This window comes from Nyctibius grandis, chromosome 2 (assembly GCF_013368605.1).
Source record: "Nyctibius grandis isolate bNycGra1 chromosome 2, bNycGra1.pri, whole genome shotgun sequence".
NCBI classification, from domain to species: domain Eukaryota; kingdom Metazoa; phylum Chordata; class Aves; order Nyctibiiformes; family Nyctibiidae; genus Nyctibius; species Nyctibius grandis.
In genome coordinates, this window is record NC_090659.1 from 31,837,380 (window position 1) to 31,864,051 (window position 26,672).

The 26,672-nt window shown below is 42.2% G+C and overlaps 1 protein-coding gene across 7 annotated transcripts in view; it reads left to right on the forward strand.

The window, feature by feature from the left end:
• Positions 1-16,062, forward strand: part of TASL (TLR adaptor interacting with endolysosomal SLC15A4) — a 128,002-nt gene extending 111,940 nt beyond the window's left edge. For 3 of the 7 annotated variants that reach the window (XM_068420231.1, XM_068420222.1, XM_068420257.1), the window contains exons 2-4: positions 3,616-3,916; positions 6,393-6,470; positions 13,978-16,062. In XM_068420231.1, the coding sequence (XP_068276332.1) occupies positions 13,979-14,857 (879 nt within the window). In that variant the 5' untranslated portion in view covers positions 3,616-3,916; positions 6,393-6,470; position 13,978 and the 3' untranslated portion in view covers positions 14,858-16,062. The remainder of the gene's footprint in view (positions 1-3,615; positions 3,917-6,392; positions 6,471-13,977) is intronic. The other 4 variants (XM_068420240.1, XM_068420249.1, XM_068420265.1 and 1 more) reach the window with 3 other exon arrangements.
• The last annotated feature ends 10,610 nt before the right edge of the window (positions 16,063-26,672 follow it).

The window sequence follows — 26,672 nt, forward strand, 5'->3', positions numbered from 1 at the left end:
GACAGGTGAAACAACAAGCTCCTCCTCTTACCAGCTGGGATTTGCTGAGGCTTAGAGCTTATTCAGTCTGGAGAGCTGCTGAGAAGAGAATCCATAGCTCACCCAAAGGCAAAAAAAGCAGAAAAAGGTTCTTGGGGGAAGAAAGCCAAGGGCAGGTGAGAAAGGTAGGCTACACTCTGGCAGCGTTGGTGAATGAACTTCAGGCTCTGCTGCCCTCTTCCTAGGACAGTGTTGTGGGCTGCTGGACTCTCTGCTCTAGACACTACATCTGTACAAAAGATTCCTTCAATAAAAGGTGAAACTACATTCCAAGCAGCAAAAATATTTCCTCCCAGATCTACTGGCTAGTCTTGTCACTACTTTAATGATGTGCCTTTCTATCTGGTATGTAGGATGTAATTAGCTGCTGCTTAATTAAGTGAGCATATGTGAGTAACCATTTCAGACTTGTGAAGCAAAGAAAGCGTTATAACGTGCCTGTGGGATTCCTGCGGTAGGAAGTGATCTGACATAGAGGCTCAAGTACTTTTTTATTCTGCAGGAGATGCTTTGAAATGCAGGGATCTGGGATGAGCTGCTTTATTTGTTTACCACCTGAAATACTCATTTTGATCACTCCTGTTTGCTATGCAAACTGAGATTTACATATAAAAAATAATAATTAAGAATATTTTTTTCACATTGTTTGCTGAAATGATTTATATAAGTTTCAAGGATTTGAAGAAGTTTTCAATGGATAAAAAGCATTAAACAAAACTAAAACTGCGAGAAACCACCAACCCTTCACATTATATATACATATTTTGAAAGTTTTGATACTTACAAAAGAACGATGCATCGTGGGACAAAATTCAGAAAAAAAAATAGTCACTGCTAAATTTCCTCTGTGAAAGTGGACTTTCAAACAAATGGAGTAGGCCTATCACAGATTCTATGAGAGGAACAGAACTGATGTCTTTGTGTCCTGGAAAGATTAAGTCCCAGAAGACTCCCTAAAAAGATCTAGAAGGTGCAAACATAAGCAGGGTTACAGCTGCTGATAAACCCTTTAGGCGAGCTGGTTAGTGAGATGGGGAAGAATACGCTTCATTGCTTAAAGAGGAGCTGTGGTTTGTGCTCTACCCAGCATACTGCAGTTTCAAGCTCCTCTCTGCTGCTGACTGAAATGCATCATACCCTGAGGTATTTCAGTCAGCAGCAGAGAGCAAGCTGTACACAGTATTTATGGTGTACATCAGTATTTCAGTAAATATACATCTATATATCTACACATTGTTGAACACCTTTTGTCCTCATTATTATTTGAGGCTAGAGGGGTGTAAAAAAGTAGGTGGCATTCAGATTATTTTTTTTTGTTTAAAATCATCCATTTCTAAGTTATCATGCTACTAGTTGAAAAAAAAAAAAAAGAAAAAAGAGGAAAAAAGAAAAGCTTTTGGATTTTGGCCAGACGTTGACAATGGAAAGAGGGCAGCCCGCCCAGCACACCACCTTCTGATGCTTTACAGGCCACTTGTGGTTCATGCGCTGCAGACTGAGTAACAGTGCTTGTATGCTTATGTGCCCATGTGTGGTTATGCACGGAAACCACAATATACTCTCTGCTATCAATGGGACCATTTATACAGTAGGATATTTTATTCAGAATACATTGATGCAGCATTATGAACTTCATTAAAAAAATATGGGCAGACCAGTTTGACCACGGAAGGTAAATAAAGGATTATGAATGAACTGAGGCTGAGATCGAAGGGAAAGATTTCTGAACTGTGACAAGACCAGTCTCCTAGTTCATGTAAACTAGTGAGAGGAGAAAAGAACACGAACTGAAAAGATTTCATTAACAGGCTGTTCATTACTAGAAAAGACTAATGCTAGGAATGTAATGTAGAACAGCTTCAATATGCTACATCCAATACTGCCATCTTGTCTCATAGGAAACTCCCTTTGGCCTTGGAGATTTTATTGGAGGGTGCAATGGTCTTGCTTATAATTTTCTTCTATCAAAGGCCTTGCTTTTTTTCCTTGATTTTCACATAGATTGAACCTGCAGAGATGACTGGATGTAACTAAAATATTTATGTGAGCCACAAAAGAGAAATTAAATTAAACACGAGAATAAACTGTATATTTAATTGACCAGAAGGAGCATGTAAGGCAGCAAATGTTCCCTATTACATTGTCACTTGAAGTACAAAAAGCATATAATAACGCAACAAGAAATCAGGAAAGTCATGGCCCTTGCCTCTGTAGATAACTAAAAAATTTAGTGGTGGTTTGTATGATGAAATGACTATTTCATTTTGAAGTATCAGACTCTGGGTGCAAACCTTGGTTGATTTAGCCACGTGGAAGGTGCTGTGCTCCCTGACTCAGGTTCCTGGAGGTAAGACTCTGGGCCCCAACACAGCCAGATTTCTAGTCCTGTGTGGGCAATCGCTGGGCACAGGCAGCTGGAAACAGTAGATACAGGTGGGCACCAAAACTCCCCCACCTTTTCCAGAGCGGCAAAGCTCTCTATGCATCCGTGCCCTTCTTTTCCTCCTTGGGAGCACATGGCCAAGTGGAGAACAATGCCACAGCCACCTTTCTTCCACATAACAGGCAGAGGGCTGGAGTAATTAATCCAGGAGGCTTCCTTCAGCCTGAGATACCTCAAAACCAGACTTGCCTGGCACTCTTTTGGAAGATGGGAACCCTCACATTTTACCTAGAAAATTATATTGATCCATTTTCTACTACCAGCAATGAAGAAAGAGGAAAGAAAACTGTACGATGGAGGCTTCTTCCCTGTTTAAAGACTGATGTTTTACTCAAATAATTGTTTATACTGGTGTAATTAATGCATTGGAAACTGAGTTTCAGGCTCTAATCAAGTGTGGCATACTGGGAAGCTTGAAATATAACTGATTTTGCTGTGTAAGCAACATAAATCATTCATGATTGTTCTTTATGATGAAGTAGTGGATAATGGGCTTATCTCCTTCCATAGCCTCTTCCCTTCCAAAGAACAAAACGGTACAAAATATCCCCGTTGTCATATTGCACAAAGTAATTATAAACTAGGTGATAATCTTAAGGTGTTATCTTTAACCTTTTGCCTTTCAAAATTCCTAGTTAATGGTATAGACATACCAAATGGGGATAGAGCTAAAATTGTCTGATAACCTGGTAGAGCTTACTGTGTACATATCTGCTTGACTATATGTAGAGGAAAACTGATTTATTTTCTGCACTTATTCCTACTATTAATTTTAAGAAAAAGCTATGGAATATTGGCCCTCTCAAAGGCTCCCAATTTATAATTTCTAGAATCCAAACATTTCACTTACAAGTGACTGGCAGCTGCCTTTGCACAGTTTGACAAAACAGGCCCAGGCTCAGCAGAGATTTATTTATATTGAACCTCTGTGGTGGAGTCTGTAACTATACAGAAAGAACTTCAGCCTTCTCTTGTGTTTACGGCAGAGTAGCGTTATCAGTTACAACATATTGAGACACACTACCTGAATGGCATCAGTGGGCAAAGGTTACTTGGTGAAGAAATGGTAAACTGTCTAGTACTATCCTATAGATGAGTCCCTTGACAGCATTTTTCTGTTCTGCTTACATCAGCCAGTAGTGCATCAAATTCGGAGAAGATATGGACGCAGAACAGCTGGTGCTGAAACCCTACCTCCATGGTATGTGTGCTTTGGGGAGGTTATTTTGGACTAGCTCCACTGTGGTCTCATGAAAGCCCATGAGGGAACTTGCCCTTGGCAAATTTCAAGTATGGTCCTGGTGTGTGTCCTCCTGATGAGTTTCATCCAAAAGGAATCTGCTTCACGTGCTTCAAGAGGCAAACCAAAGCACAGTGAGGGCGTACAACTGGCAGACTGGTTTTGAAAATAATCTCCTGAACTGAAATAAAAAGGTAAGATAGATGTACTTAATGTCAAAATTAAAGCAGTTTCCTAGAGGAAACTCTCTGGGGAACATGGTAGAGAAGGAAACAGGGAACTGTGCAACTTACTTGAAATGTTTTTCTTTTCTTTTTTTGGGGGTGGGTATAACACATTCTTGAGGCATTGGACTTGCTGTAGCAAAGTACACTGGCAAAAAAATAAGTTGGCGTGGCCTCAGACAATCTGAGCTACATTTACAGATGGAGGGACTGACTGAATGACTCCCTAAGCTGCTGAAGCTTTCCCTCTCCTCTCACACCTATTCCACTGGGCACAGGAAGCACAGCACACATGGGGATCGTCGCAAAAGGGGTCAGGTGCCGCTGTGTTGTATAATCTCCCAACTCAATCAACTCCAGATCTGACCCTCAAGAGTGCTACACTCAGAACAGTTGATAAGCCACAACGTTAAAATTCATATAGGACAATGCTTCTTAGCTGAGGATAACCCTTCCAAGGTCATGAGTGAACATGGAAAAAGTCACTAGACTAAACGAGTTTCCCCAAAGCCTAGACTGTCAGGATGTTAATGTGCAATTTATATGAGAAGAAATGACAGTTCTACATCTCCATTCCATAGGAAGAGATAGCTACTGTGCAGAAATACAGACTGGTTTTCTTCCTCTGGGGTGCTAAAAACATTACAAGTGCATAACTGGGAAAAAAAAAAGGCCACTTATTTTTTCCAAATCTAGCTGCCTGAATATAAGTCTTAAATCCATATTTAGGTATCTATGTGAAAGAAGATGATTTTTCAGTGGTGGAAGCTTTTTTTACTTTCAAAAATCTGTCCATTTGTATCTTGCTGTCTTTACATGGATTTAGATGATTTAAAATATATTTTGAAACTTTTCTAAGGATCTTTACAGAAATTATTTTTTATACTACCAAAGTTATTTCCCAACAGTCTAACTAGAAATATTGAGCTCCTGTGTATATAGAGCTCTCTGGATCTACAGAAGAGGTAAAACTTCCTAGTGATTTATTTCTTGCTCCCCTTAATACTATTTCACCAGATAACGGAAACACTAAAAAAAGTATTGGACCAGTATAAATTTGACAAGGCTTGAGATTGGTCCATAGTACTGATGAAAGATCAGAGAAAAAAAAAGTTGATGTTAATGTTCAGTATGAAAGACTGGTTTGTTACTACAGTAGCTTTGTTTCCACGGGGAGCACTTTTTCCAGCAAAGATATCTGTTGAGATTTGCATTAAACTGCCAATTTTGTCCATTTTTTGTGGTTTTTAGATGCTGTTGATCTTAGCATAGCATATGATTGGGTACAGTATTATTTGATTAAACTGTTGTATGAATTAGCTAGGGATGTGTAGGTAGGGCCAGACTGACACATGTGCGTTTTCTGTGCCTATGGCTAAGAAGACTTTGAATATGAGTCCTGTTCATATATCATATCACAGCAAATATTTAACAAAATTATGTTGATAGAAGCATTGTGCTACAACATAATTTCTGGCTGATGGAGTTGGAGGGTTCTGAGAAAAAAAATAAAAAATAAGTCCTCAATAAGGAAGTTAAAATACATTGAGAATGAAAACAGATTTCTCTTATTATTGCAATGTATGGATGCCTGATGATGCCTTTCTAAGCAAATTCTGTACATCCTGTTGGGATCAATTCAAACAGTCTAGTTACATCCTTCAAACAGTATTTGTCCTCTATCCTTTAAGGAATAGTCCAACACCAATCTCAAAGCCATATTCATTGTCCATACACCTCAAGCTTGGAGGGTGAACTCCCATGTGCCCGAGGTATTTTCATACACTGCCCCTGCTAAGACCAGCTGCCTGCCTGGGTATGGCAGGCCCTGAGGTACTGAGTGCACCTCGAGTCTAACTTCCCTCATGACAGGTTTTGTAGATACTGAGCAAAGCCTGATAAACCAGCTGAGCTGTGCAGTTTGGGGGAAGCTGGGACATACGAGGGTCTGCAGACAACAAAGTAGGCCTGCTGTGAAATGCACTTCTGCTTTGGCATCTCACTCTATCTACCTATTTGGCATGACAGTCTTGACCTGTCTAGATCTCTTGCTGTGTCAATTAAAAGGAGAACGATAGACAGTGGTTGAAATGGGGTACACTGTAAGTTGCCAACAAATGAGCATTTTCTCTAAGATTGTTCTAGCTGTTCAATTCACCAGGTTTTTTTCATATAACAGTTAATAAAAAGAAGTCCATCTGCCTGGACTGAGTGTGTGGCAATCAGCTATTTTAACAGTACGCAGTTTCACAATGAAGTTTCATTTAGACATAAAAGAGGAAGCAAGTTCAGCGTGTTGCAGTTCAGTCAGTTATAAAACCCCCTCATCTCCTAAGGGACTTTCTTTCTATACTTCTGTGCTATAGAGGATTAGAAATAAAACACATGTCATCTTAGAAGTGTATTTAAAAAGGAAATAAAAACAGAACATTGCGTTTTGGGGCAGGACAGACTCACGGGAAGCCTTAAACTGCTTAGAAGACGACAAATTTTCTGCACCTGGTCAGCTGCTGTATCTTTGGAGGTAAGATATATACTATATATCTTGCATTATATACTATGTGTTATATAAATGTATGAAAATGTTGCTCTTGCTTATCAAAGTGGCTCAGTTCTGTTTGTGTGGGATCACAGCTGGTAGCTGGTAAAATGAAGATGTACTTCTTCTGTTTTGAATGCATGTGCATGTTTGTGCACTCTCAGCCACTGTCCACATGCGGTTTCTGCTGCCTTAAGTCGTGATGAGAACACTTCAAAAGTGCCATCTTCATAACTATGACTGACTGTGATTACAATGCAACTTTAAAATACAAAAAAAAAAATGTTCCTCTGATATTTCTAGTGTCTTTCATAAAATCATACTAAAAAATGTTTTTCAGAATACTTTTAAAGGGAGTCTTACCAGGTGTGTTTCTTTTATCATAATTATGGTATTTTTATTGATCTTTCTGTGCAAGCTGGTGTACTGTCTAAATAATGTCTTCAAAGTGGAGTACTCTATTTGTAGATTAGAAATAAAAATAGGCACCATTATAGATAAACATGGGCATCATATTAAAAAAAAAAAGTTCATAGAAAAAAAGCTGAGACTTCTCTGAAAACAAACTGATTCAAGAAAGATGTTGAGGTGTTGGAGCAAGTCCAGAGGAGGGCAACCAAGCTGATGAAGGGTCTGGAGGGTATGACCTATGAGGAACGGCTGAGGGAGCTGGGGTTGTTTAGCCTGGAGGAGTCTCAGAGGTGACCTTATTGCAGTCTACAACTACCTGAAGGGAGGTTGTAGCGGAGTGGGAGTTGGCCTCTTCTCCCAGGCAACTAGCCATAGGACAAGAGGACATAGCCTCAAGCTTCACCAGGGGAGGTTCAGGTTGGACATTAGGAAGCATTTCTTCTCAGAAAGGGTCATTAGACATTGGAACGGGCTTCCCAGGGAGGTGGTGGAGTCACCATCTCTGGATGTGTTTAAGAAAAGACTGGACATGGCACTTAGTGCCATGGTCTAGTTGACATGGTGGTGTCAGGGCAATGGTTGGACTCGATGATCCCAGAGGTCTCTTCCAACCTGATTGATTCTGTGATTCTGTGATTCTGTGATGTTAAAAAGTATAAACAAAGAAACTTTATCATTGTATTTCCCTGATTCACAGCAAATTTCCGGGTTCTCTGCAAATTCACAGCTTGACCTGGATGTACACACACAACATGCACCCTCCTCCCTCTTTTTGATACTCTACAGCATATGTGACTAATGTTTCAGTGCTCGTTGGTGCACCATTTCCCTCACTCCGCCTGGGAAACTCCTTCAGCCTTTTCTGTCTTTACCATTTATTCTTTTCACTTCTTGAAAGTGTATTCTCTTCTATAAGAGTGCACATGAATTTATTTCCCCTTTACTTCAACTGCTTAGATATAACATATTTCAGTCCAAATAGTTCAGTTGTGACAACAACTAACAGCTCACTGAAATAAACACAGAAATCCAGAAACATGAAATTATTTCCACCACAGAAAGACAAAAAAGCACAGTGTAGAAATATCATATAGTCGAGTCATCCTTATGAATGTGGAGCCTCATCCTTTCCTGACTCACATTTCATGTTGTTGCTTACAGCTGTGGCTATGGGATGTAAAATGCTATCAAACCAGAATGATGGTGTCCTAAAACAACTTTATATGGGTATAGATGATTAAGAAAAGTGTGGAAAATGATGAACCAGACTTGCTCTGTATAAAGGTTCAAGGAACTTGAACTGATAAAACAGACTTGGATGAGAAATGATTGAGAGCTCAAGAAGCTATATTTACCCACATATAATTTTCATTGTATTTTTATGGACACCTGTCTCCCCAAACTCCACTTAAAGATACAACAGCACTCAAACATACATTAAGAATGTATTTTTTTCTAAATGAAAGAAGCCAGCTGCTCCTGGAGCTCACTACCATACATTTAGCATGATTAAAAATGGGTAGACACTTGTATAACAAGAACATTCAACATTACAGTACACATATAAAGTATATTTTGTTCTTGGAGAATGAGGTGTCTCTCCTGTCTTGCTTCCTTCTGCCTGTCCTTCAAGGAGATTCCTTCATACTCTTAAAATACAGGATTATTATCCTCTCAAACCTCCTTTACTTGTTACCCTGAAGACAGCCCATACTTCCCCTGTGGGAGAGGTACTCCTAGCTTTCCTGCATCTCTTGACCTGTTGACATGTGAATAAAGAAGATGAGCAGGGCTTGTTTTCATCTGTGGGAAGACCAAAAGATCAGAACTAAGAGAGCTGTGGGGAGGGGACAAGAAGGGTTTGGCTCATGAGCACTACTGAAAGAACCTCACAGCTCAGTCCCACAGGTCCTGGATCATCCAGAGCAGCAGCAGGGAGAGGAAGTTACACATGTAGCGGATGCTTGTGCAAAAGCACCTCTTAGCTAGTCCTCTTCTTTCTGCCATGGGCAAAGTGGACCAACTCCTGCCTCGAATAGCAGCCACTGTTATTATAGAATCATAGAGTCATAGAACAGCCCAGGTTGGAAGGGACCTCGAAAGATCATCTGGTCCAACCTTTTGTGGGAAAGAGAGCCTAGATGAGATTATCTAGCACCCTGTCCAATCGCATCTTGAAAACCCCCAGTGATGGAGACTCTACCACATCCCTGGGGAGGTTGTTCCAGTAATTGATTGTTCTCACTGTAAAAAATTTCTTTCTTATATTGAGATGAAACCTCTCTCAATGCAACTTGTACCCATTGCCCTTGTCTTCTCCATGTGGCTCATTATGAAGAGAGAGTCCTCTTTGTAGTTGCCCTTTAAGTACTGGATTACTGTGATGAGGTCTGGCCCCCCCAGCTTTCTTTTCTCCAGGGAGAAGAGTCCTCACTCCTGCAATCTTTCCTCACAAGGCAGGTTCTCCAGACCTTTGATCATCTTCATGGCCCTCCACTGGACCCTCTCCAGTCTGTCTGCATCTTTCTTGAATTGTGAGGACCAGATGTGGCCTGACAAACACTGAGTGGAATGATCACATCTCTGTCTCTGCTGATAGTACCCCTATGGATTCAGCCCAGGGCCCAGTTTGCCTTCATTGTTGCAGTGGTGCACTGCCGACCCATATTCAGCTCGTTGTCCACCAGGACAGGCTAGGATCTGTGTGGCTCCCCAGATCCTAGTCTGTACTAGGCTCTTTGGTTGTGTCATGCCAGGTGCAGGACCTTGTCTTTGTTAAACTTCATGCTGTTATTGCTAGCCCACTCTTCCAGCCTGTTCATGTCTCTTGGTAAGATGGCTCTCCCTTCTGACATGTTCACCTCACCATGCAGTGTAGTGCCATCAGCATTACCCTTACCCAAGCCAATCCTGGGCACTGGAGATAGCCCTTATCAAATGAGGTTCAGATACCAAAGATCTGTGGGTTTCAGGCATTAAGGAAAGGCTATGCTCATCCACATGCACAGCTCATTATACTACCTTCTGCACTCTCCTGATTTCCCTACACTGGCTGCACTGAGGCTTCCTGGGAGCTGTTTCACACCAGCCCCAGTGGAAGGTGAAATGTGGGTCCTGCAACATACGCGGGCTCACTCTGCAGCGTATCCTGCTTGCCAGGTGAACTCCTGCATGCATGTCCTGCAATCTGAGGTAGATCCCAAACCTCATTGAAGGTATCTGTCTGTATCTCCACAGCCTGTAAAAGAGTCTGTTAAAATGAGGAAAAAATAGTACAGATGGATCCACAGGATCTGGGTTCCCTCAAGACAGGGAGACTTTGTCATCTGGGGTGCCATCTAGTAAGTCAGCTAGAACTTAAGGTATACACTGGGATAAAACTTGAGCTCCAACTACCAGCAGCATGACTTTAGTGCCATTCAGAGCCTCGCTCAGGGATCTGAAAGCCAGACATACTCAAAACAAGCTTGTCTATTCTATGAGTTTCCATCCCCTCCTTTTGCAACGCAAAAGAATGTCCCTTTCCCCACTGAGCTGTGATCCCAGCTGGCACCATGTTCTTTCTGTTCTCCCTAGCAACTTCTCATCTTGCTCAGGTTTTTATATAGGACACAATTTATCATATCTCTTTGTGTACACTTCTCAGGCTCTCCTTAAGCATTTTGCTTATCCTGAGCCAAGAACTCCCATCCTGTTTGCCTGCTCCCAGACTCTAATCTGAGGTCTTTGTGCAAACATTGGCACCATCTCCAAGCATTATAACCCAGCGAATTTGTTGCCACTCAGAAAATACCGGCAATAGCACTGAATTCTCTGTGTGGCTTTAAACTTTCATCCTGCCTTTAGGCTTTTCTTCTGCTGAAGAACTGAACAAAAACCTCAGGCAAGACATATGACTTCTTAAGATCATCTGACAGTAATAAAGACTATGTCAGATAGAAAGGACAGCGTAAACCAGGCAGTCTTCTCGCTCTGTCTTCACTAGGTTTACACAGAATGTAGTCAGCTCCCGTTACCAGGACAGTAGCCACACAAGGAAAAATCTCTTTGTTCACCTCCCATGCAAAATGCATCAGATCAGAATTGTAAAAGGGACTGTTTTTCCTTGTGCAATGAAAGTCATGCAGTTATTTTCAGGAACAGGGAAGTGAAATCTGAATTTAAGGAGCATGAAACCTAAAATATTGAAAGACATTAGATATAATCCCTGTGCACTTGGAATCCTGTTGTATACGTGCATCTGTGGCATGGAAGGGTGATTAAGAGAAGGGGCACAAGAAAGTAGAATTAATGAAAACTGACATCCTTACCAGATGTAAAATGCAAGAATTAAAGGTGACCCAATTGCGTGACCAGCCATTGATAGCGATGGAATAACAACTTGACAGGGGTATATATTATATTAAGTACTAGGACCAGAGAGATATGCACCTTTCTTTTGCATTCAGGCTCTCAACACTGCCTATCAAAACTTCAATCAGATTTCCTTGCAGAGACAGGGATTAGTGGGACAGCCCTTGCCAACTTCAGAGGGTAAGCTTGTAACTCCTTCAGCAAAACACACAATGCCTGAGCTTGATGGGAACCTAATCTTTTCAAATTTGCCAGTTCGTTTGCACTCCCGTCTCAGACAGTGTGCTTAAAACTCTTAAAATAAGTATTGCAGAATGCACTGCAAAGAAATGAAACCAGCGGTTTCATTTCCCTAATGTATCACCTTATGACAGAAACAACATACATCTGGGTAGTAGGAAAGACAGAAGTGTCACATGCTACCTGAACACAACTGGCTTTGCGTACGTTGGTTGAGCAGTGAACACCATATGCCGTATTTCCACTCATTTCTCAGAATCCACATTAAAAATAAGCATAGGAATAAGCGTATAACAATGCCACATTCGTGCTAGCCAAAGATAGTGGTGACTGCAATAAAGCCATCTGGGCCGTGGATGGCTGGGGGAAGGGAACAGCCTTTGCACTGCAAGAGGGGGAAACAGAAGCAGAAGAGAGAGGGGGATGAGTTGATAACCTGAATAGCTCTAGCATTTGGCTAAGATTTGTACTGGCACCTTAATCACAGCTAAAACCTAAAGCAAGACAACAGCAGCATACTGCAAGGAATGCCAAACCCCAAACATGTTTTTTTTCCCTCTTATGTAAATAGATCACTTTTCATTAAATGTTACCCACCTGTGGAAAACCTCACACAACTGTCAGCAGCAGAGAGGATCCAGGGTCACCAAAGCAAGTGTTTGGGCACATTTAATTTCCGTGAACATTTCCTTCTGAAGGAAGTTTATTTTCCCTCCAACCTTCTTCTTCATAGTGTGGTAGTGATTTTTTCCCCACCGAGGAAAGTCTTTTATCACTCTGTCTCCTTCTTAACATCTGCGTAAAGTCTATACCCATGCTTAGACAGGATTTAGCCAACATTTATTATTAGTGCAGCATTTTGCACTAGCAACTGTGACACATTAAATACTTTACTAAAAAATGAGAGTCCTTTCACTCTTGGAAAAGATAAGCCAAGCAGTAGACGGCAGCATGGGGTAGTGCAGCGTGTGCCAGAGAAGTGCCACCTCCCCATTCACAGTTTGTGGGAAGATGTTCCCATTCTGGTGCTCTGTCACAGCGGGTGTTTTGAAATAGACAGGCAAACTGTCAAATAACTGGGACATATATTTATATCTGCAGAGACAGTATCCGTTAAGGATTAAAATGATGTAATTGGATTAAGTAGTAAATGAAGAAAAGTATTCACTATTAAAACAAAGACAAGTTATTTGTTTTTCTGTCACAGGAGATATTTTGTAATATAGAAAGAAAAAACCAGTTTTTATTTTAATTTATTTTTACTTAAGATTTACTTTCTCTTTGCTGGACTACACAGTTTCTTTAGGGCATCTTTCCCATTGATCATCTCCTTGATATCTGTTAAAAAAAAAAAAGACACAGAGGTGGACTTCAGAACGATCATGTGGTAGTGGAGCTGCTAAAGCTTGGGCAGAACATTTATTGATGTGCAGATGCATGTGTGTCCTTGCTAGCGAGTCCTGTCATTCATTACTAACATGTCTATGCAGCTTTTGGGACTGAGCTGCCTGCTCAGAGAGTGGAGAGTGTTAGTGACTGCTGGAAACTGATTGTGCCTTTGTAGAAACGCAATTGTAACCGATTTCAGAGCTGGTGGTACTCACGAGCAATCCAACAGTGAAGGCGCTGGAGTACTTCTGAAATGTGCACTTTCCTATGCATTGCACTGAAATATGTCTCTTCAAAAGTACGCTGCAGATTCCTATATCTCGGGTAGCCAGTTTAGGATCCTTTTATAGTAACTGGAGAGTGATAAGCAAATCTAGGGCACAATTCATCTCATTTCAATTTAGGTGTCTAAAACAGGCCAGGTGAATCATGCCTCCAAAAAGCCTTGCTTTTGCCACTGTCATTTTCATGTCTAAAAGTCAGAGACAGTTAATTCCATCCTGCTTGGCATGCAGAAGTGCAAAGTGCTAATTTAATGATCTGAGATTTTTTCGTGAAAAAGGAACCACACCTACAGCCATTGATTAGTCTGGAACAGAAGGGGTGCTACTCTCAATATGAATCTCAAATCAACATAGTTCAGAGGCAGCTGACAAACCACACACAACAAAAGTTGCTTTAAAGCATATGAGAAAAAGGGGGAAACCCCTTGGCTTCTTACTGAAGTCAAGGGCAAAAATATACATACATAAGTGTAAGCTATTACAGCAACTGTTACCACAACAAACCACTTCTTGTTCCTCTTTTCCCAACTCACTTGTCCCTCGATGTATTGGACATGACATATGTTATGTTATACAGAATATGCTTTGATGTGATTGAGTTAACAGCACAACAGGGAGGCTAGCTGATCACTTCATGCATTGACTCAAGTCCTCTAGAAAGACAGAAACACTCTTGTTCATGTCCAAATAGGAAACATCTCTCTGTGACTAGTAACGACTTGTGAGTGTAATCACCACTCAGTGAGTTTTCAATGAACTAATCGTTTCTTCTTGTCATTTTTCTGTCCTCTGGTGGTTCCTTTCCTTTGGTGAAGGATGCTGTCAGAAGGTTACCTTTACGGAATCGCTTACCTTTGTGAAGACCTGAACCCTGAGCTCTACAGCAAGAGTTTGGCTGAGGAAGTGGTGTATGAAATGAAGTCCATTAATTATTCTTCCATGGATGAAGCACAAGGAAAAAGCCTCCTTCAGAGATGCAGATCTGCTGGCAAGTGCATTTCCTCAGTCTGCTCTAGAGGTAGCAAGCACAGCAGAAGGCAGAAGGATAATCTCCTACAGCCTACACAGCACCCCATGCCCACAGGGCAGCCATCTCCAGCTATGCATGTCTGCAAGGGGCTGACAAGAAAAGACACCTACCTGGTTCCATCTTCCTGCAAAAGCATTTGCAAGAACTACAATGATTTGCATATAGCTGGGGACTACGTGGTGCCAATTAGCTCAGTCACAACGGATTTTACCTGTGACAGTGGCATAGGCCCCTTCTTGGAGTCCTCAGAGATTCCTCCCCCCATGGAGTCCGTGAGGGTCCCCCCCTCCAGCAACACCAGCCGCAAGCCGGTCCAAGGCTACTCCTCATGCTGGCGGCTGGCGAGCTTAGTGCCCCACCAGCAGCCCCTCTCCGACTCAGCCCTGAACGACTACCTCGAACAGAAGCTGGTGGAACTGTATAAGCAGTACATAATGGATAGCACAGCAAACAGGGCATCCCCCACTCAGATCCTGGCCTCGGAGCTTATCATGACTAACGTAGATCAAATCAGCATGCAGATATCACGAGAGAGGAATATGGAGACCACCAAGGCCAAAGACATTGTCATTAGCCGCTTCCTACAAATAGCCAGTGAAAAAATATCTTCAGAAATTAGCACACCTAGTCTGCATATTTCTGAATATAGCCACACTAATGCATAGTGTTTGAATGTCTGCCATTAGAAAACTTCTATGTTCTGCAAAGTCAATTTTTAGTTTCTTAAGATGTTTTTCTGCTTCATAAAAATGCATTTACCATCTACCATTTAAATTAAACCTTTCAGTACATATTAAATTAGTAAAAATATCTCTACTGTGCAGCCCGTGTCGTGGACCAGATGATTTATTGCTTTTTTTTCGAAAAAAAGTTTTTCCCTAAAGGCTTATTTAATAAGCCTCAGACATTAAAAAAGTTTTGTAGAAAAATGACTAAGAGCATATGACACGCTTCCAGGTGCTCAGGTGTTTGGTTTCTTCCCCACGTGCTTGATATATAATTTCAACTTTCCTCTGTCTGGAGTCTGCCATCCTACCCCTGGGTCTGTGTGCAGCGAAGGCTTACACCCACGCAAGTGCAAACACAGTGGTGGCAGAGCCACAGTGATACAGAATTTAGGATGTCATCTAGTTCATCTCCCTGCCCTTTTGACATCCCTCACAGAAGTTTTTATGATCTGTTCTTAAAGATATTAAGACACTTTACGGTTTCTTCTATACTAACCTTAATTATTTAATTGGTGTCTTCCTGTTCAAAAGCTGCCATCCCTTTTTGTGAAGCACAAACTCTGTTTCCAAACAGACTTCATCAGTAGGAGCATGCATGTATTTTGCACTGAACTGAACTATCACAATGGACACCGGTGACCTGTGATGGCAGACGGACACCACCTTTGCCAGCTACTCACAGACCTGCAGCTGTGGGGTGGTCATGTAGGGACAGCTATGATAATAAAGGGGAGGGAGGAAGAAGAATTCACCTTTGTTAAGAGAATTACACTTTGAAAAATAAGGGCTAGTCCAAAGCCCATTTGATTAATGCCAACAGTTCCTTTGAATGCAGAAGGAAAGGTAAAACGGACCGCTCAGCAGCATGGCTAACCACTTCTCTTGTTAGGATCATTGTTGTGTATCATAGGTCAAGGTCGTTGGAACCTGATGTATTTCTAATAGGAAGGTCCCTTTTTGTACAATTTCACTAAGTCTTAGAAAAAAAAAAAGAGATGCCTTGTGGCAAGGATGTTTACCTACTTTGAGTCTGTATAATGTATAACATATTATGAATGCCCATTCGTCATTGGTTGAGTTTCTAAGTATCAGTACAATATAAATACTAATTTATAATAAATATTCATAAAATGTTTTCACGTTATGGATTCCACAGTGTCATTTTGGCCTTTGCGTTCTTGTTCTTTTCTTTTTTTTTTTTTTTAAGGTAAGGCATTCCTCTATGTATATTTCAAAAACAAATGTGAAGGAGTAAACATGTCAGTTTATTCTATTGCTGCTGTCTTTCCAGAGGTTACTGGGATAGTTCAGTATATTTTCCTGCTTGTACAATGAAGGAGTATCCAAAAAACAGTTGCCATAAGAACCTTTGATGTGTGAATCCAGAGACTGTACATCTGTTGCCATAGCAGCCTTCCCAAACACTATTATTCAGCAATTCAAGATAGATAATTTCTGCCATACAATGTTTCTAGACTGTGATCAAATGCAATTTACAAATAGAACAAAACGCTATTTTTAAGAGAAAATAACATTCATGGTAATGCATAGGCACACATGTGTGTTCTGCATGCAAAATCCATTACCATTTGATCTCTCAAATCTCTTTAAACTCTCCTAGAATAAAAGGATACGCTAGAATCTATGGAAATGGCTTGCAGGGGACAGCGAAAGCGAGTTAATATAGTCATTTTTATGTCCTACAGATAGAGATTTAGGCTTTTCAAAACACGGGGGTCTTGTTCATGACATTCATATCACTGAATTTTAGTAGCAAAAGATGTAGCAGAAAGCAACTTGCAGAGTTGAATGCATAAATCAATACCCTTGCTGAAAGATGTGGCACCTTCATCAGAGAACATAGTCGATTCTTAACACTCAACTCTACCCACTCCACAGACCACGTCCTGCACAAACCAAACAGCATTTTACCATCTGTTACCCAGAAATGCAGATCTTGATTTTCCCCCCAGCCGGTTGGGCTGTGACTGAGAACCCCAGGCAGCACCTGCTCGCCATGGGCTCCCTTCTCAGCAGAGACGGGAAAACAGCACAGGCAGGTGGAGAACAGGGGCTGAGAAAAACGTCCTCTCGTTTCCTGGGCTCGCTCTGTAGCTGCTGTCTCAGAGGGCTGCAGCGAGAACTGGGGGCTCGGCACTCAGGACAGGGCTCTTACAGCAAGGCGCCGCCGGGCCGTGGAGAAGACAGACAAATCTGGAATGTACACAGGCATGGCTGGTGCATCTAGAGGGCATGTTTGATACTTACATCTGATTAATCAACCAACTACAAATCATGCCATTCTCATGCAGCTTTCTTCCAAGCAAATCTCTTAATGTAATCATACCTACTACTTTCAAGCAAAGGTCTTATTTTGTATTGTCAGACTGACATTTATGAATTTTATTCATGGAAGGGTCATAATCATTGCAGAAGCTGATTTATTCTGGAAAGACAGCATCAACCACTTCTTCCTCACGTATGGTTATTTTCTTTTCCCTGCCTAAATATAAATCCCCATTTCATTTTGAGCCCTTTAGCGTACCTGCTTCTCACATGAATTACATACCAGCTACATCCCATTATCTGCAGCAGCACAAAGTAGCTCTTGAATTTAAGGCAGTTTCTACATAAGCAAACAACTATTTCTTACTTCCCACTGTGCTCACCTGAAAGTGCATTTATATCTCTGTCCTTCCTCCATTTAAAACTAATCTTACTCTGTTCAGGTGCCTCTCTAGGTGTGGCTGTTTCCCTGCTAAAAGCACTTGGATAGCAATTAGGCTGCTATTACCATGAGTCAGGTTGTTATCTAAAGCTATTATCATCTTCTCTCTCCTTCTCCCTCCCTCCCCTCCTCTTCTGCCTCAGGGTCAAACGTTTAAAGAGAGAGATCCCCATTTTTTAGTAGCTTTATTAAATAACTAATTTTTAGCCAGGGGTGCATCGTTTCTTGACAGGAGCTTATCAAAATGCTGATGGAGTCCTGGTGGCTGGGAGAGCGCGTGCTGGAGAGGAGAGTTTGAATTCTGCCCTCACAATGCTTCCTAATAATATTGCTGTTTTAATATGACTAAGATCACTTAAGAAGGCAAAGGAAATTGTAATGAATATTTCAGTAACTGCTTGGTTGATATTTTGACCAACTGTCAAGAAACTGATCTCAGAAGGATAGTTTATAACCACCTTCAGCATAGTCTAGCAGCTTCCTTAGGCATTTTTTACGGAACATATTACTCATTGCTGATAACATGATTATAGCAGCTAGGAGTTTTATTATTTATATGTAGTGTGACTGTGCCCCCAAGAGTCCAAGCCCATCACCGTGGCAGAGGAACAAGACCTGTGTGCCTCCAGGAAGGCTGGGTGTGCAGTGTGACAAGAAAAACCCTTGGCAGGGAGAGAAAAGAGAGGGAAAAGGAGGTTGTCAGATTTGTTGCGAGATTGTCCATACCAAGAAGGAATGGGAGGAAGAAAAAGGGAGATAAAGTGGAGGCTGGGCTTTGTGCTGTACATGAAAGTGAACATTTCATGCTCCAATCTCTGTGTTCAGATGAAGGCAAAAGCTAAGCACTTAAAACTGAAATAAATGAAGTTCTGCAGCGCTGACTCTAGCCAGGCATATTGCTGGGGTTTTACCTTGGGGAAGCTGCTGCAGGGCAGGAGCAGTCTGGGACCTCCCAGCACCAGTGGGTTTGATGGAGCACACTGAAGTCCAACTCGTTCCCCTTCTACTGTCCTTTCAAGGGCCAAAGCAATGGGGAGTTATTTAGGACTATCCCTTTCCCGAGCTTCTTTCTACCGTGGCTTTCTCTCAGAGATAAGACCTGCTGAGGATGTAACCAGCTGCCGGTATAAATGGTGTGGGCAGGAGCAGGGTAAATGGACTGCAGGTTTTGTTACCATGTTTATCAGAATTTCTGTAAAATATCTTTGTTACTGGTGCGGACAGGGGAGGCATCCCTTCTTCTCCCAGGTTCAGGAGGGACGATTACCAATTTAGGGAGATCATCACGTTACAGGGATGACTTACTACAGATTTTAAACCAGTATTGAGATATGAAAGGCCTGCTGCAATTTTGCTAATTGATGAAGTTAGTAACTTGCCACACACCTAGTTAAATGCAGCCTGTATGCCTGCGGCAGCTGGTGTGTATCCACTTGGCATCTCTGTGTTCACAGAGTCAAACTGTCTCAGACAGACTGATATGAAGGCTATGGACAGTGCTCAGAAGGGGCAGGAATTTCTCCAGCTGCATTAATTACACACAGCGTGGACACAACAGGTGGCTTAAACTGGTGTATTGACATCCGCCTGTGCAAATTGGAAGGGTTGGCCTCTGGTTGGTGAAGTCATGGCAGCTAACACAGATGGAGACCCAGCACCCAGGCTGTGTTGTGCTGGGTAAAACCACCACTGTCTTAGAAGACCCTACAGTTTAGAAATGTGTAGCAGAAAATGACTAATGTAGAGGAACAGAATTTTAGGTCAAAACAGAATTATTCTGTGCATTGCAGCATTACTTCTGCCTCTGCTGTACTGGGAAGAGCCAGCTTGCCATCTCCTTGGCATTAATGCTGACAGGATTAGGGTGACATTTTGGAATATTAAGCAGGCTTTCTAAGGGCTGAAGGGAACAATGTTCCCGAGGCTCATTCTCAGACCTTCTTACAGCTCTGTCAAAGCAAATGTTGGACAAACTACTTGCCTGAAGTGAAAATCCCCTCAGGAAATATTAGCAGTGCCTCATTTTGAATTAGCATCTGATTATTACTGAACTCTGTCCTGCCATTCCCCCCAGCGTTACCCTCCCACTTTATCTTTCCACAAGGCTGATCACTGCAGGCTCCTGCATTTCTGCCATGTCAAAACCTCCAGGACTCCCCTGAGGTTTCCCTCCCTCTTCCTGCCACGCTACCCCCTGTTAGGTGGTTTTACACACCGCCCTGGGCCTGCTCCTGTGCTCTTTAACCTCCTCTAGCCCCTATAAACTCCCTCGCAGGACGTGATCCTGGCTCCAGGAGAAGGACCAGTACGATGGCACAGCTGGATGCTGAGCGTCTGGAGGGGAGCACTGGCGAAGGGTGATGATGATGGGGAGACTGCAGGAAGGCTGGAGGTGGCTGTAACGTCCCTATGGTAGAGGCAAGGGACCCCTGCGGATGCGGGGGAAGCCCTTGCAGAATGGGGTTTGTGAAACGTGCTCGGGGATGGCAGGGAGCTGGGGAAAGAGGTTTCACAATTTTCCCAGTGAAGATAAGTCTGAGGTGCGGCAGTGTTTCCAGCCACTCCCTGGCTGGAAGGAGCACCTCGTGTTTAAAAGGCAGCAATCTCACCAGCTCCACCCGCAGCATTTTTCAAGCTTAAAGAGTTGTAGCATCTGACGTGGGGTTTCATGCACTCCCTCTGCAGCCACAGCTGAGCAGGAGAGATCTGGGATCTATGGCCAGACCGGTGCCCTACTAGCTGTGCTGGTCAGCCATGTGCCAGAACAGGCTCCTGCTCCCAGGGGTGACAGCAGGGACCGGGGGCCGGGTGAGCTGCCACCACTGCAGCCAGGGCAGCAGCCTCCCAGTCACTCTGCAGCCTTCCTCTGGACACCCGTGCTGGCTTGCTCAGTGTCGACCACCAAATATTTTGTTCCTTTGCTGAACTTTGCTTGCTAAACATGAAGGGGAATAGAAAAGCTCTCTTAAGAGCAAACTGAGCCAGCAGTGTGCCCAGGTGGCCAAGAAGGCCAACAGCATCCTGGCGTGTATCAGAAATAGTGTGGCCAGCAGGACTAGGGAAGTAATCGTCCCTCTGTACTTGGCACTGGTGAGGCCACACCTCGAGTACTGTGTCCAGTTATGGGCCCTCAATACAAGAAAAACATTGAGGTGCTGGAGAGACTCCAAAGAAGGGCAATGAAGCTGGTGAAGGGTCTAGAGGGTATGTCCTATGAGGAGCAGCTGAGGGAACTGGGAGTGTTTAGCCTGAAGAAAAGGAGGCTGAGGGGAGACCTTATGCTCGTTACAACTACCTGAAAGGAGGTTATAACGAGGTGAACGTTGGCCTCTTCTCCCAGGCAGCTAGCAACAGGACTAGAGGACGTAGCCTCAAGTTGCACCAGGGGAGGTTCAGGTTAGACACTAGGAAAAATTTCTTCACAGAAAGGGTTATTAGGTGTTGGAATGGGCTACCCAGGGAGGTGGTGGAGTCACCATCCCTGGAGGTGTTTAAGAACAGACTAGATGTGGCACTTAGTGATCCATGGTCTAGTTGACACAGTGGTGTTAGGTCAAAGGTTGGACTCGATGATCCCAGAGACCTCTTCTAACCTAGTCGGTTCTGTGATTCTGTAACAGGAATGGAAAAGGTGTGAGGCACACAGCCAAACTGTGCAGCGGCTTTTTTCCAGATTAATTTTTGTGTAACCAGAGCTAGAACTATGAGAATAAAATCATAGACGGCAGAGCTGACTTTGGTATTTTCATTGATGCAGTTCTCCAGTTTTCATCTTTGCATGCAAGCTCCCTTGCCTAAAAGTGGATCCTGCTTGGAGCATAGGGGTAGAACAGAAAAAAAACGTAATCATTTCATAGAATCATAGAATCATTTTGGTTGGAAAGATCATCAAGTCCAATGGTTAACCTAGCACTGCCAAGTCCACCACTAAACCATGTCCCTAAGCACCACATCTACATATCTTTTAAATACCTCCAGGGATGGTGACTCCACCACTTCCCTGGGCAGCCTGTTCCAATGTTTGATAACCCTTTCGGTGAAGAAATTTTTCCTGATACCCAATCTAAACCTCCCCTCGTGTGACTTGAGGCCGTTTCCTCTCGTCCTATCACTTGTTACTTGGGAGAAGAGACTAAAACCCGCCTCACTACAACCTCCTTTCAGATAGTTGTAGAGAGTGATAAGGTCTCCCCTGAGCCTTCTTTTCTCCAGGCTAAACAACAGTACTGTTCTAACACAGATGACAAATTCCAATGCATTTTCTACAGGGAAACTATTTATCAAAAGAAAGAAACATATTAAACATGTTAGAGATAGGCTTAGCAACAGTAAGATCACCAGTTTTGAGAAAGAGAGGTTAAAGGTTGTCAGTTCCAGCACTTTAAAACAATTAACCTCAAGGTGTTATTGACCTGTTTAGCAAAATCTGGCTGAAGTGTCACTTCAGAAGCACAATGCTTGAATAAAGAGGCACAGCTGAGAAGTTTAAAAAAAAATCTACAAAGCCATCAGTTTTTCCATTAATAAGGTCATATTAAAAATGCACAGCCATGTTCTCTAAAGTCTGGAGAAATCAAGCAGAGATTTGATTATTTGATTGTATGCATCTAGAATTTATTATTTTAAGAAAGCATAATCTAACAGGTAGGTAAAGGTTAGTCTATCAAAAGACATTTTCCAAAAATCAGCCCAGAAAGGACCTGTCACGGTTTAAAGCTGGGCCAGCTATTAAACCTGTGGCAGATGCCCTCTCTTATCCCCCTCCCCCTCCCCCCAAAGGGAAAGGGAAAGGGAAAAGGGAGAGAGACTTCCGGGTTGGAAAGTTAAAACAGTTTTAATAAACTATAATAATGAAAAAGAGTATAATAATAATAATAGAAATAATCAAATATATACAAATATATATACAAAACCAAGATTGAGCTCCCCTGAAGTCAGCCACGTCACCACCGGCACTGCAGGGCAGGCTCCGGGAAGGCCCAGGCTGGGCCTAGCGACGGTCTGAGAGCTGGATTCAGGGACTGCACAGATCGGGATCAGGGGCAGCAGGAAAACAGACGGAGTCCTCCTTGGACACCGGCCATAGCAGAAAGAGAGCGAGACCCTCGTGATCCCCCCCCTTTATACCGAGAATGACGTGTGTGGGATGGAATACCCTCGTTGGTCAATTTTGGGTCACCTGCCCTGTCTGCTCTCCACTGCAGCTGCAACCCCCCTTCGGCTCTTCACTTGTAAGCAGTGAGGAATTCAGCAGTGACCTTGGTTTCTCTCAAGAACAAGTACAGCAAGAGCCTTTCTGCACAACATCCCTACCAGTGCCTCAGCGATAACTACAAACTTCGAGCGTTATCAGTCCTGGAAGCAGACACTGTCTGCAAACATGCAGTTAGTTTCAGAAAGTGCAGTTACTTAGAGGAGACTTAGCTGAAAGCAAAAATCACTGAAAGGAAAATCGGTCTGGTTTAGGCCAAACCAGGACAGGACCAGCAACTGATCCTGAGAGGGTCTAGGCAGTCACAAATGAGTGTAAATTAAGTGTTGAGCATCAGAAAATACGTAGCATAGTTTCAAAAGTGGCCCCTGCTTTTGCATCCATCTTTGTGAGAGAAAAAGGAATCAGGAGTTGGTGGAAGGGGTAACAGCTCTTACTGTGCCTCAAAGTTTCATTTTTGCTGCTTCACAGATGAGAAACATCTAAACTGTACGCGTAGAAGCATCCATCCCTAACTTCTCACTACTTTTAAGAAATGAAACAAAGATTCCTAATTTTGGCAGCATGTGGCAGCTGATATCCCTTTGGTGTTTTTCCCAGCAACTGATCCCTGGGTCTCTTTAGCTTAGAGAAGAGGAGACTGAGGGGTGACCTCATTAATGTTTATAAATATGTAAAGGGCAAGTGTCAAGAGGATGGAGCCAGGCTCTTCTCAGTGACATCCCTTGACAGGACAAGGGGCAATGGGTGCAAGCTGGAAGCACAGGAGGTTCCACTTAAATTTGAGGAAAAACTTCTTTACTGTAAGGGTGACTGAACACTGGAACAGGCTGCCCAGAGAGGTTGTGGAGTCTCCTTCTCTGGAGACATTCAAAACCCGCCTGGACGCGTTCCTGTGTGATATGGTCTAGGCAATCCTGCCCCGGCAGGGGGATTGGACTAGATGATCTTTCGAGGTCCCTTCCAATCCCTAACATTCTGTGATTCTGTGATTCTGTGATTCTGTGTTCACACACTGCAGCCAAGTTTTGGTACTGAGCCCCTGTGCTACTGGCTCACTCAAGCAAGTCTAGCAAAGAGACCTCCTGGGGTGCTGTGTCCTCCCTTGTCTGTGTGTGTCACTGGAAGTTCTTGCGGAGATCCCCTGCTCCATGTGTGCTCCCTTCATGCACTGTCCTTCATCCTGGCTACCCTGCCCCATGCGCACAGCCCCTTCCCCTCCAAGTGCTTTGCTGCCTGAGCAGTCCCAGGTGTTGGGAAATACTGAGGGCTGCGGTTCTTAGTCCCAGCAATCCTGCACCTTTCTAAAAAAACCATCAATTGCCACAAGATTCGTGGTATATTCCTAAGAATTGGCATCACACTTGTTGTCTCTGGCTCCCAAACAGAGAGATGGGTTTAATGATAAATAGGGAATGAACAGGCAGCAGCAGCCGAGAGGCAGGATGAGCTGGCAGATGCAAACAGCTGATGAGACAAATGGCATTACTTCTGCATTCTCTCCAGCATATTCTGACTCTCTTACTATCCTGCTTTTTGGATAGACATCCATTTTCTCCATATTCTCTTCTTTATATAATCAGGTACATGATCTCAGTGAACTTCCAGGTTACTGCTTCCAGTGCCTCTTCCCAGATGACACTTATCCATCTTTTAGACATCTTAGCATCTGTCAAACTTGAGAAATTTCCATACTTGACTCAGGACAACTCTACTATTCATAGCTCACTTTTATCAGACACTGCACGTGTCATTACTACATCCCCTTATCCTTGCTACTCCATGCATGTATCAGAAGTGCTTCATCTTCCTTCACAGTAGCCAAATTTTATTCAGACCTATTCCAGCCCATGTAACAAAAAATGTATGCTCAAGACCATATGCAAATTATTTGGAAGTATGCAACTCAGATCGCTATAAAGACATTCAATTTCATATGAAGCTGCACAGTTCATAACAGACAGCTATGAGACTAAGACTGGGTGGAATGGTAGAGACGTATTTATTAGTAGAAAAAAGAACCTAGGGAGGTTGTTTTTTAATTCACACAACTACTTTTGTTTTGCTTCAGACTATGTTCTAAAACCCATAGCAACAAGTTTCTAGTTTTAAATCCAATGAGGCTACCAGCTTCTAGTAAGCATTTGCTTTATCAACTTCTCTTAGCAGCCTTGATCTGTGAGCACTTATTTAATTTAATTTCTTTCCTCTGGTCTTGCCATTTTCTTCTTCGTTTACTTTGCCCTTTGGATATACCCCTTTGGGCTTGGCTACTTTTAATATGTTAGACAATTTAATCAATATTGATATACTGAACAGCCCTAAGGTAGCTTTTTTTTTTCCTTCTTCCGTCTTTTAATTCAGGCCTTGACCAGCTAAACTTAGAAAAGAATCTAGAGATTTAGTAATTGGAAAACCAATTAAAATGAATCAATTAGAACAACATGCAGTTCTTAGAATACATAGGGTAAAGTAAGCTTGCTTTATTTCTGTTAGGCTATGGTCTATTGAAAAAAAAATTCCAGGCTGGGCACATAGTCCAGAGGACCCCTGTGGACAACAGAAAGTCTGACTATAAATATTCTTCTGAAGACTGGAGCAAAGGAGAATGGTACCTGCTAGAATCACATTCATTAAATCGACTTGAAAAGATTAAAATAATACATTACCTTTCAGGCAGGAACATGATTATTTCCTAATGATTTCATCATATATCTAATATACTTGTATAAAAGTCAATTAATCTGATGTGAGGTGTCATTACATACACTATAAGGGTTACTGAACCATTTATGTATACAAAATGTTCTATTGTGTTTAAAGGTCAAAGGCAGTTGTAAGATAAACCAGTTTGAGATTACATTCAGTTTGCATGTGAATCCTTGTATACTGTGAAATGAAGTTCATTAGTGACCTGTTTCTTTATTCAGCTCACATGATCAGCAGTATATTGGAAAAACCCATGATACATATTCTTTTATCTAATGAAGTCATACAGCCTCTAATCCTTGTCTATTAGATGTGACCAGCGTATTTTAAACTGTAGTAAAGCAAAAGAAGAGGAAAAAAAAGTGTAATCTTTCAAACACAAATTAAAAAAAAAAAATACAAGTTTTGTTACAGGCAAGTTGTATCATCTTTACTCCAATTAAATGGCACTTCTCTTTGCAAGTCATTACTCAATGGGCTGAGTCATGAAACAAAGTATTATTCAGTTTAAATAAGAGCATCAGATGCAAGCCTTTAATCAACAAAGAAAGAAAATTTCTCCAAAGTATATGAACAGTAACTTCAGTGATGTGATTGTAACTTGGAGAGAAGCTATGTGTTCAGGTGCTCCTACTTAAATTGAAGTTCCCAAGATAAGACATCAAAATCTGATAATTTTGGAGGTAACGTGTTTCCAGGCATCTGCTGTTGTTATTATTATTATTAATTTATTTATTTCTTTTGCCTTTGATAGGTGGGATAGGGTTCTCTGTGAGGAGATGTAACTATTTTTATTCATGCTTGATGACATGGAGATGGGATAGCAATGCAGGAATGAAGAGAGAAGAATGATGTGGTCAAAACAGGGAATTAGTAAATGATCTTCATAGAAGGGTGAGGAAGGCAGGACAGAATTTGTCAAGGATATTGTAGTGCTTGAGAATGCAGAAGCTGAGAACCTGGACAAGAGCCATCTGTATCTGTTGATGGACAGCAGTTATAAATGGCATGCAGAATAAACTTAAGGTAAAAGAAGAAGTGAAAGATGTAGTTGTTGGGAAAACAAATAGAATTGAAGGGTTTTTTTATTGTTGTTTAGACAG